This window comes from Channa argus, chromosome 18 (assembly GCF_033026475.1).
Source record: "Channa argus isolate prfri chromosome 18, Channa argus male v1.0, whole genome shotgun sequence".
In the NCBI taxonomy this organism is placed as follows: domain Eukaryota; kingdom Metazoa; phylum Chordata; class Actinopteri; order Anabantiformes; family Channidae; genus Channa; species Channa argus.
In genome coordinates, this window is record NC_090214.1 from 13,570,064 (window position 1) to 13,582,548 (window position 12,485).

Consider the following 12,485-nt stretch of genomic DNA (forward strand, 5'->3'; position numbering starts at 1 on the left):
TGAACCTTGAAGACCTATCTGTCCTTACTGTAGAGTTAGTGATTCTCCAAGTCCCTGGTAGTTTGTGTACCTTACAGACATGCGTGTGATGTCAATGTTATATTAGCTATACACTCTTATTCATACACACAAACAACTGTTTGCACGCTGACAACTGCAGCAACTCATCCCAACTGAAATTGCAGTTCCACCCCCCGCACTCCCTCTGGGAGCATGGCCAAGAATTTCAGAGCAGACAGGCTGAATATTTCTTTGATGCCAGTTCGATACCAGGCGAAAGCTACGGCCTTGGTAAACTTGACTCTGACTACCAAAACTACATTTTGGAATGTTCGCGATTCCACCTCACTGCTGATGTTCTGCCCTGAAACTGTCTTCCACCCCTTATAAAATCATCCAAAGAGGAGGAAATCATGTAGATCATTTAGGAAAAATGTATTAATTCGTCATTTCATCTCATTTTCACAAAGGCTAAATTGCAAATCAGGCATTGGGTTTGTATAAGTTTGAGTATTTCCCACTAGTTTAGTATTTATTACTCTCTTAGTAGTATCACTGTATTAGCATATTGTTTCTGCTGCCCCACAAAGAGCTTACAGAATGTCCAGTATCCGATCGAGTGTTAAAGACAGCATAGACATTTCACATTTCTACTGTGTCACAGGCTGCGACATGTTTGCTAAGTAAAATTGCTGTTAGCCTCTTATTTTCTTGTGAATGACAGATATGCTGCATAGCCAAATGTGATAATCACAAGCAGTCATGTGTAATTTTTGAAGATCTCATTCAAACAATTGGCATTAATATACTGCAGTTACAACCTCCAGTCTCCTAGGAAGGCATTTTACAAGAGATGGAGAAAACCTAGGTTTGACTCTCATTCTGTGGTCACTTTTACAAAACTAAACTGTTTTAATGGTGAGGGAGTCTTGGTGAATTAGAAAAGGTATTGTAGCATTAGAATTCCCCTTAGTTGTAAATTAGTGGCCCAGCAGAAATGCTAAATAAGTGGTACACACCCGTTAGTCTGAATGTAACCTCACACACTCCTCACCAATAAATGATGACCCCTGAACACATTCTTCCTGCTGCGGCCTATTTAAAAATGCAGTGTCCAATTTAAGACTCCAATTCATGCTGCTTTTAGAAATGTGCCACAATCAAATGCATGCGTACATACATACAATACCATCTCTGCAAAACAAGCGGACTATATTATTGAAAAAAAAACAAACTGTAAACTAAATTGGAGCAAAGAAGACAAACAGCGCAGAGATCACTAGCTTAAAAAAATAGCTTGTCTTCATCTCTTTATAGGAGTATGAAGTCACTGCTCTATCTATTGTTAAGTGAGCAATTCTGACAGCTGTGGAAATATGAAGAAACATTCCTTTAAACACAAATCTCCAAATCAATTGCCTTCTATTGTCAGAGATAAAATGCAGTTGCGTGGCCGGCTTGTGTCTCAAATTATGTTTATCTGTCTTTTCTGTCTAATTTCTGATCAACAACTTCTATTAACGATTCTGAAATGTCCGTAATTTTATTTATATGTACTTGTTTGTGCATCGCATGGACTGATGCAATATTTTGACGTATTGATTCTCATGCAACCAGTGTGCAATCAAATGCATTCAGACTGGAGAGTTCGGCCCAGTAAATGTGAACTGTGCCTACAGCAATTTAGATCCTATTTCTGAAAAAGTTGCAGAGTTGTGTCAAATATAAATAAATAAAGTGCAATAATTTGCAAACCATTTAAAACCTTCGTTTTTGATTGTAAAAAATAGAAAGACACTGCATCCTGCCTGCAGAAGGAAGCTGAAATTTCTGTCTCTACACAGAATGAGAAAGAGGATTTTGCTTTCAAAAATAAAGCTGTTGGTCTCCTCAGTTCCCAAATGCAGTGTTGTTAAAACAATTTTTAATAAATATTGCTGATGTGAAATCAGCCAATAATTTTGAAAATAACTTTGAAGTTTCAGCATTTAATGTTGTCTTTGTTCTATTTACATTAAACCTTTTTCAAACGATTTGAATCTGAATATTGTGTTGGTATTTTGTCAGTAAATCTGGGGCGGGTGTAGCTCAGTTGGTAAAGGCAGTCGTCCACGAACCACAGGGTCAGTGGTTCGATCCCCTGTCCCTAACAGCTCATTCCCCTCCCCAGCTGTGCAGTGTCGGGCCAAGCTGGGTAGAAATTGGGGAGGGTTGCGTCAGGAAGGGCATCCAGCGTAAAAAAAACTGTGCCAAATCAACATGCGGACAATGTGGCTTGAAAAATAATACATAAATAAAAATTTGTAAGTAAATCACAGTATAAAATACAGCGTAGGATCTGTATAAAATACAGCGTAGGATCTGTAAATACCTCTGAAAACCTCCAAGAAAACTGTTACAGTGTTGGTCAGGCTGCAGTGACAGTGAGCATCCACGTAGCACAAAGAGTTCACTAATGGAGGTCAACATAGTGGAAATGGAGAAGCTACACTGGCTATTCAACGAACACTGATCCAACTTACACTAGTGTACAATGAATTTTAAACTGTCTTCTGGCCATTTTCTAGACTCAGGCCTGTGTGTGTGTGTCTCGGAATGAGCTTCCAGTGTTACTGGATACAAAACCAGACATCTCTTGGTGCTTCCGTCAACAAAAGCATGTCCCTTTTTATACCTTTCTCATCTTACACATTCACAAGCCTTAATTTCAGCATAGCAAGATAAGCTAGCTCATGAAAACATGATGTTTGCCGCTGTTGCAACATGAACAGATTCACAAGCACTAACTACTTATACCCCATCTGTGATGTTTTACAAACACATCTTGAATAATGCAGCACATCCTCATCTGCCTAATGGCCTCTTCTTCCCTGAGGGTGCCTGGTTGCTATTCGCCTCATCCCATCTCTCATTTTCTTCTTGTTTGTCTTTGTACCTCTGTCTTCTCTCTTTTCTTTCTATGCTGTATGTTTGTTACAGTTTACTCTGTTTGATAGATGTGTTGTGCATTTTCAGAGTAGCTTTCACACCAGCACTGGGCCTAAAAAGGAAATAGTTGATTGTGTGAAGGTGTGTACGTGAGATGGAGATAAAGCTCTAGGTGTTGAATAGCTCCCTCAGGATATTCCTCAACATTACTTTATAATTTGTTCCACATTGCTGTGTATATATGTTTGTAATTGGAAGGAAATCTGTGAAAATTCTTTCCAAGTTCGTGATTTAACTTTCTTTCAGACTGAATTTTGAAAATCCCGTATTTTTAGCCTGAACTAAGACTTCTCACATCCTCAGTAAGTGTCAGAAGTGGAGTAGTGATGACATAAATAGTCACAAGGTTTATCTTAGTTCCTTTTCAGACTGGTGCCTGGGTCTTGACAGTGATGCCTTTCTTTTTGCCGAATCTGAAGAGTTTTCACAACATTGACTAAACTTTTCTTGTAAGGAGATAAGTCCACACAGACAAGTGTATAATTTCTAATTTGCACATTAGTGAGTGAGAAGAGCAATGCTAAACGGACGGACAGTCTGATGTCTGATATCATTTTTGATCGCTGACTGCCGTTTGCACAACCCTTGATAACACTTATGTTGTATTTGCTGTGACTGCGACACAATAAAACCGACCCTCTGATCTACCAGCTGAATGGTGCTAATGTGAATGCAGTAGGAAATGGAGAATTAGCAGCTCTGATACCAGCTTTAGGAGAGTAAATAGTCAATGTCAGAGAGTTAAAACTACAAACAGTAGGGTTTGATTATTTGCATGCATTGTTTCCTCTGAATACCGTGTGCAAACAGTGGGTGAATGATTTAGCTATATTGCTTTGTCCTTGTGAAAACTGGTGTAGCTTCTCTTAAGTGACGGCACTGCAGGCTACTGCCTGTTACCACAGCTTTTTTCACATTTTGCCACCCAGTTTGGTTGTTCGTTTCAAAGACAGGGTCAGTAATTTGGGCGTCTTGAATTAATTACATAATAACAAAACATTTACAGGACCTACTTTAATGTGCTACGTCACATTATAATATCTGACTGCTCACTTAATGTGTCAAAACAAATCGGTGCAGAGTGTGTTGTTTTTGATTTTCAGAATCTCTTGTACATAAAGAAGAAATTGGGGATGATGGGAGTTTTTTTTTATTATTAAATTTCAAATTTAAATTCATTAAAAAAATTTTATTGGTACAGTATCCTTTTTTGTTTGTTTGTTTTCTATGCTTTTATTTGCCAAGACATTTGCAATTAACAATATGAAAGCGTTCTTTGTTTGGTATGTTTTGTGAACACTTCTTTGTGTATTTAGTTGTGTGTGTGCGTGCGTGTGTGTGTGTGCGCGTATATACATACATATATATTTGGACCCACCGGGGTTTAGAGGGAGACGGTCTTTTGAGTGATATAATATGACAGCTCCTTCCCTCTGTGATTACAGCTGTTAACTTGTCTCATCTGTCAGGGGGGCTCAGGGGTGGGTATTTGTCCATGCGTGTATGAATCACTCTTGGGATGCAAATTAACACTTCACATACATTCAGCTATTCAAACATTTGCCCCCTAGTCAGTAGAAGTTAAATTTCTACCTGCAGAAGGAACAAAAGAAAAGTAAAAACTATAAGTGGCACTTTTGGCAGCTCTTTACTTCACACACAATACTTTTCTATAATAGTGTTATGTATTCATCACTTATTAATTTTACTGTTGTCCACTGAGCAGGTTGTGTGCTGACTTTAAGGACCAGTGGCATATGATGGCTGCATAATTTGGTTGTATTTCTCTCTTTTGCTCATTGTGTTACCCCCTCTAACTTTAGCTCTTTGTCATTATTATCTTGGTAGGGGAACACCAATTAGATTTTAATGCGTTCCATTTTACCCTTTTAATGCACTTAACACAGTTGCTGATTCTGATTTTCCACAATAGGCAGGTTTATGTTTAGCTAAATTATAGATAGATCATTTTGGCAGCATTTAGAGCCATTGCTAGCTTCAGCAACCCACACACTTTGTGAATATCGGTCAGTAAAACTTCTCCTCTTCTCTTTCAGGATCTGATGGCCAAAGTGCGAGCCATGCTCGCCACCTCAAAGACCTTTCAACCTCCCAATTCCTAAAGAGGTAATGGGTTTTCTTACGAGCCACGACAACCTCTGACAATCGGCAAGCAGCATTTTCTGATTTCCTGGAGAGTTCTCTGGCCCGGATCTGTTCATCTTTGGTTTGTTATTTCATCAACAGATTCAGCTTGGCAACAATATGACTCGTGCAGCACTGTGAGAGTGCTGTGAAAACACCCACAAAGATGAAATTTATGGTGTGACACCTAATCTAACCTGGTTAAGCAGCTCATCAGCTAGTGGATATGGCAGAAGTTCACATGTTATCATGCAGGAAGAATCAAAAGCGGAACTAATCCATATGTTATTTTTACGATCTGTTGTAAAACGCTCTACTTTCCTCCCACATTTTGATAGGCATTCTTTGCAGCATTACCATTCGCTGCTGGAGGTCGGTATTGTCTCCTTCTATGAAGGGTTCTGTTGTTTTGATAATTGCATTTCTCTTCTCTCTCATCTTCCATTCTTTCCTGTTGTTTTCCTCTTATTTCCTATTTCAGGAGGGTTTTTTTCACGTTCTCCGGTACCTCACCCATTTTACTCGAGGAAGTGTTTTAATTTGTCTCTGTTCACTAGTTACAGTACGTGGCCTTCTATTTCAGTTCCTGCTCAGTACTGTATCAAATTTACTGCAGATCAACTTTCTAATAGTCAATAAAGTTTCAGATAACTTATTTGTGGCCTGTTTCCTTTTATACCTTCAAGAAAAACATAAGTTTTTTAGGTAGATTGAAGATTAAGAACAGTTTTTCTTGATCATTAACTTACAGGGCTCCTGTGTGTCCCCCAAGTCTTTGTCTTCACTGTCCTTTTATGATTCACTGAAAGGATGAAAAACCCATATGTTCACTGCCATCAAAATTTAACCTCCATTTGTTGCACAACGTTTAGTGTCCCACCAGCATTGCTCATAAAACCAATAAAGGTAACAGTTGATGGACAGATATCCTCCGGGTGTCCGCTGCTGCTGCCACAGCTGCTGAGATGGCATTTGTGACCCAGTGTGCAGTAAAACCACAGTACAGAAATTGTTAGTTTCCTGCTTGGTGACCTCAGGCTGTGTACAAGGGATTAAATGTTCAGAAAGATAACCCTTTTAAAGCCTGTTTAATCGATAAACTGTCAAAATCAATTCTGAAACAAATGGCCAACCAATGAAAAGACACTGCGACAGGTGAAATGTGGTCTTTTCAATCTCATTTAAAGTTTTGTGGTATTTTGAACATAATTGGAAAAGTTCAGACTCTGCTGATTTACACTATCCTTTGTTAAGCATAATGTAATTTAACGTTGGCACATGGTTTCCATTAGTAACCAGCTTTGGTTATTTATTATTTGCTTAGTTTATTCAGGTCAGTATAGGATGAATGAGTAAAACAACATGCAGAATCTAACATGAAGACTTAATAGTTTGTTTAAAATTGCAAGATGGAGCTGTGCGTTATCAGCATAGTAACGTCCATCGGCGAACTTCAAAACTGGTGTTAAAAGGGCTAAAGAACATGAACAGAACAACATCCCACCTGGTTTGCTGACCTATAGGATGTGCGTAGTAGAGGGTGGACCAGGCCTCCTCTCATAACAGTTAAATTGTGCCTTCATCAAGGAAACACGCCAGAACATTAGGACCCACATCAACAAAATTAAGAGCTGCTCCAAACCTCAGGCCATGAGGTTGCTAAATATTCCCTGCCTTGTGAAAACTCCATATCTTACTCAGAAAAGTTTGACAGAAACTGAACTGATGGCGGCTCTGTGTTTGCTTGCCAACTTAATCGTTTACCTATTGCATGACTGGAAGTGAACACAGACTCTGTCACAACTTTAGTTTGTTTTAATCAGATTTTAGAGCAGTGTTATCCAAACAGGACCAGACAGTGGAAAATGGAGTTGGATTTAGTTTGTTTTATTGTTTTGAATCTTCTCAAGTCTTAACTACAAGATTAAAACTTCTTTGTCTTTTTTTGGAAACTTTTCTAGCTTGTGTTTGATCAATAACCAAAATTCACAATGGCACTAAGTAAATTCTATGTGCTATTACGCAAAAACATAACTAAAAAACAATTGTATATATGATGAACAAGGTGCTAAATCTAAACCTGCAGCTTAGCGTGCCAATGCAATTTTGCAGTGGTCGATAGAAGTAATAGTACATATCATATTAGTATTGTGTTAGCTCTACAGCAATAGTTGTCTTCCAATTTACAACACTGAAAGATATTAAGTTTAGTGCAGTTATATGAAAATTAATTTCTAGGTATTTTTTCCTCACCAAATAGGGCTTAAAATTCAAATTCAAATTTCAAATCATAACTCTAAATTAGATCAAAATACTTTTTTTATGGGAAAAAGTGGATTTAGTGTGAATAAAATAATTTAATTTATTTTATAATCGGGGGCGGCAGTGGCTCAGTTGTCAGAGTGGGCACCCATCAACCATTGCCCAGCTCTTCCCGACTATGTGTCGAAGTGTCCCTGGACAAGACACTGAGCCCCAAACCCCCCCATCCTCATCCCCAGCCATACAGTGCTGGTCCCAAGCCCCGTAAAATCGTGGAGGGTTGTGTCAGGAAGGGCATCCCGCATAAAATAAAAAAAATAATAAACGTGCCGAATCAACATGCGGACAAATGATCCGCTGTGGTGACCCTTACGTAATAAGCCATGAAGACAAAAAAGATATATGTATTTTGTAATCACATCTGAATAACATTAAAGATAAAAAATGAATCCACAGTTAAGGCAGGACATGTTTTGTATTTAAAGTTCTTAAAGATTTTTTAAGAATTTAAGACATCATGTAATAGCCAACATTTCCTGTGTTTCTGGCTTTGCAGGAATGGATCTAAGAATCCTACTGAAAGGGTCAAAATGAGATGCAGCAATACAGTTGGAAGCCAACAGTCTTGCATTTGCCAGCACTTTTCCTTTGTACAAGGATTGTTCAGGGCCAGCTTAAAGAGTCTTTATTGATTTCACACTGGACTGTTAGGTAACTGCAGAGCTGTTTTTAAATATGTTAGAAGTGGACTCAGGTCACTTGAAACAGATCCAAGACATTGACTGAATAATGACACAATAGTTTAAGTAATACATCAGGTTACAAGTCCTTAAGGCCAAGTCACAAGACAGGCCTCAGGCCCTTCATGCACAGATGAAAGTCCCAGAATTAAATAACAAAAGGATCAGATAAAACTCACCATGTGGATATGCAACTTACACAGAAAGCTACCTGTGCTCGGGGAAGATACAGTAGGTCAACAAAGAAACAGTGGGCTGTTCTTCATCACTAATTTTAGTTAACTGCAACAAAAATTAAGTTTAAGTAAGTTTTCTTGCATTTACTATGTGACAACATGATAACTTGCCTATGATCCCTCTCATTATCCCAACCCTGGAAATAACGAAGCCTTCTTTTCATGATAGTTTCATTTCAACAAGATGTTGTACTGCAGTCATGTGTGATCCTAACAATTTCTTTGGTTAGAAAAATAAATGTCATATTTATTTTTTTGATTTAGTTGCTTTCTTTAAAAATAAATCCGTCCCTTGGTGTATCACTAAGCTAAACTGTTAGACAAGGAACCTTTGTCATAAGTGTATGATTCTTCCTATGGGCAAGTGTCTTGCCTTGACTTGACATGTGGGTCACAAATTCAGCAAGCAGTTCCTCTGGCCAATCCAGAGTGTGTGAAAAGACACTTATTTTATTATTTTTGCCCTTTATCTGTCTGCACAGCTGCACTGGCTTTGATAAGGGAGGCAAGTGATGCCTTAAGCAGCATTTTTCAAGGGGTAATTGTGCGCTACCACAGAGGAATAGAAAAATATGAGTCAAACAGCCTGGTGACGAAGATTCATACGAAGGATGAGCCCAAATCCCTTTGTTATCAAAGCAGATAGTTATACAGTTTACTCCTTCTGAGCACGTATGAAGTTTGTGTAACTTTTAGCTCTTTTTTACAGCCCATGTTCTAGATAGAAAAAGAAGATGAAAAGAAGGTTGCTGATACGGACCAGGGTCCTACCCCCTTACTCACTTTATATGTTTAGTATCATCGTTGGCGAATAACACAGTGCTGAATACTCTGTTGCAACTGCCACTATAAATAGGGGTAATGATAAAGATAAAATGGGCTTGTAGAGTTAATTGTTGCATGCTGGGAAAAGGTTGCAAAAACCCAAGGGGAATAGATCTTAGCCATGGACATACAAGGGCATCCTGACCTGTATTCTTCTCTTTGGAAACTTGAGTGTTATTTTTAGTTTGTTTTTACTCTTTTAATTAGAGTGCACAGTAGAGAAGAACTGGAGTGAACTGTGAAAATGAGATGTGACCGTGATTAAAAGTAGTTCATTTTAGTGAGTGCTTTTTTTTTTCTTTCTTCTTTTTAAAATTCACATAACAGAGTCCGCTAAGCAGTGAAATAAACCTGAAAAACATGTACATAGCTGCACACTCTTCAAACATGCTAAAATCAGAATTCTTAGAATAATGATTATAAATGCAGCTATATCTATATTTCTCCTCAGGTGTTTGTACCCATATAACCCACGACCGTAAGGGTCATGAATATTTAAATAATAATCAACGAACAAGCTAACATGTTCGCAACATGAGGTGATATGTCAGTTAATAGAAGATTAAACCTTTATTGTTTTTCAGAAGAGAAAACAGTGACAGCATCTCCACAGTGCTGTGCATGTAACATTCTGTTAGAGAAGATAATAGATTCGCCGTCTCCTTGTCCGCTATTTAGTTTTATTAGGCAACCTCATCAACCCTTACTGCTCACAAAAGTACTGATAGCCTACATCAAAAAGAGCCTAACAAACTGGAGTCTGGGGGTTCCTGACACCCAGCGAAGATCAGGGAAACATCAAAGGAGGGATTTCTCAAACCGCTGCAGCTGATGCTGAGATACAGAGTTTAATTTGAGCCTTTTGACAGATGTTGAGACATAAAATAAACTAAGGTCATATTTAAGATTCCACATATTTAGAAGACTCCCAAAACCCTTTAGTTGCAGGCTTTATTGTACTTAGATACTATATACGGCACTCATTACCCCAACACAAAAAACAAATAAGTCATGTGAATACCTACTTTATTCTTGACTGTTCATGCCCCTCTCAACAGGGACTTTAATAACCACAAGGCCCCAGCCAAACATTAAATCACAATTTTATATGTAATCAAATCGAGCTCATCACATCTGCACTGATGGATTCTTGACTAAATTGCTGCCTGGTATTTGCAATTTCATTAACTCATACTGACAGCAAATGTGTGTGTGTGTGTGTGTGTGTGTGTGTGTGTGTGTGTGTGTGTGTGTGTGTGTGTGTGTGTGTGTGTGTGTGTGTGTGTGTGTGTGTGTGTGTGTGTGTGTGTGTGTGTGTGTGTGTGTGTGTGTGTGTGTGTGTGTGTGTGTGTGTGGGCGCGCGCGTGCGCGTGTGTGAGATATTGAAAGCAAAATGGGACAGTGTGCATGGCAGGGGAAAGTGACTCAGGAAAGTAGTTAGAGAGAAACATGAGGGCAGGGGAGTGATTTGTTTGTTTTACGGGACTTGAATGCGTCATAATTCAGTGAGACATGTGAGGAGATGACTGCGGGAATAAAAGAAGTTGGTAATAAAGAGGAAAGGTTCCATTCCACGACGCAATTCATGTTTATTAAAAATAATAATGCTCTGTGTTTATGACTTGATAACAAAACATTAAAAGGATTCAATCATCATGCTAATCTTTTAGTATATTGGGCTTATACTGTAAACTTATTTCAAGCTGTATTTAACTTTTTCAAATATTCTATTACTAGAAATATTCTCTCAAATGTATTTTAATATAGAGAAGTGCTGTCAGATCCTTCGCCTGCACAAAAGCTCTGTAGAGATCCTCGCCTCTAAAAGCTTTTCAGGGATGCTTACCCTTGCAACCAGAGAATTCAACAAGTTCTACTTGAATTGTGCATTTTGGAGCATTCTTATTTACTGTCATTTCAAAACGTGCCAACCTGGTTTGCTGGGCAGAAGTGCATGGGATGTAGTTACGTGTTGCATAGTAGGGAGTTGAAGGGCAGAGCAGAATGGATTCATTTCCAGAGACACACTATCTTAGTGTTGTGTGTGCTGCAGCTCTAATTCAAGTATCACATGCTCAGAATTTACATGTGGATGTATCACCTCAACTGTATGTTTTGGTTTTGAAGGAAAAACTGCAGCGTCAATGCTATCTGGCTGCCTAGCTGGACTTTTATAGTCCTCCCTGCCTTATTGCCATCAGTTTTGAATGACCACTATGTCTTTGTCTGGGACAAAGGTGCCCTCAGTAGAGTAAGTTGGCAGCTTAAAATCCGTCCCTGTCACACTGAATTGGGGAGACAATCTGGTTTATGCTCCTTGTCAGTCACCGTTAATGTGATTGCCGTCCTTCATGCTCTTCCTGCACTTCGCGCAGTGCCCCAGATATTGTTATACAACAGGTGAAGCTGAAAAGTCATTTTGTTAACAGTTATTCTCAAAACTACTTGTTTAACCTCCTCTACACTAATTTTGAAAAACTGCAAATTCTTTGGCAAATTAATGCAAATGATAACGTGCAACTGTTTTTTCTTTCATCATCAATTGCATATGTCAAGTGTAGCTAAATGTATTAGTTTCATTCATTGATTTGAGAAATGTACCAACACAAATGGGATTAGACGTCGAATGAAAAGAAAAGCCATTTTTGATGTGCACTGACCAGCTCAAAGATGCTGATCTCTGATTTAAAATCAACCTGTCAATTTACAATTGAAAAAGCTTGAAGATTCATGTCTCTTTGTTTAATAATTATTTTTATTCATTCATATGGATGGGTGTGTGGTGGAAGAATCTCTTTTATGCTCGTAGGATACAGCTTCACATTTGCACATGTGATCAGAAACACACTTAACACTTAGCCTGCCCAACTCCTCTGCCCATCATTTTCTCTCAGATTTAGTTTAGCTTTGATTGTTTGCTCACCCACTCTGTGTCTTCTGTCTACTCCCTCCTCCTCTTTCTCTCACTTCTTTTTCTACTATGTTGTAAATTTTGTGTCTGTGTCTGTGTGTGTGTGTGTGTGTGTGTGTGTGTGTGTGTGTGTGTGTGTGTGTGTGTGTGTGTGTGTGAGAGAGAGCTCGATGAAACAATAAGGACAGACACACAGGGAGAAAGAGACCACATCTAAGTCAACGCGTAGTTTTTAAGGAAAATCCCACGTTCCCATATTTCAAAGTGCTTCGTCAGTGTGCAGGCAGTAAATTACCGCTACTGACATATGGAACACGGCTTATACCTTATATGTTATACTGTAGCTTAAAATGGATTTGATGGGTTTTTGGCCTAACC

General features: G+C 38.6%; 1 protein-coding gene across 6 annotated transcripts in view; it reads left to right on the forward strand.

Moving 5' to 3' along the window:
• sfswap (splicing factor SWAP) overlaps positions 1-5,788 on the forward strand; it is a 52,113-nt gene extending 46,325 nt beyond the window's left edge. For 4 of the 6 annotated variants that reach the window (XM_067483840.1, XM_067483844.1, XM_067483842.1 and 1 more), the window contains one exon: positions 5,046-5,788. In XM_067483840.1, coding sequence (XP_067339941.1) covers positions 5,046-5,111 — 66 coding nt within the window. In that variant the 3' untranslated portion in view covers positions 5,112-5,788. The remainder of the gene's footprint in view (positions 1-5,045) is intronic. The other 2 variants (XR_010911511.1, XM_067483841.1) reach the window with 1 other exon arrangement.
• The last annotated feature ends 6,697 nt before the right edge of the window (positions 5,789-12,485 follow it).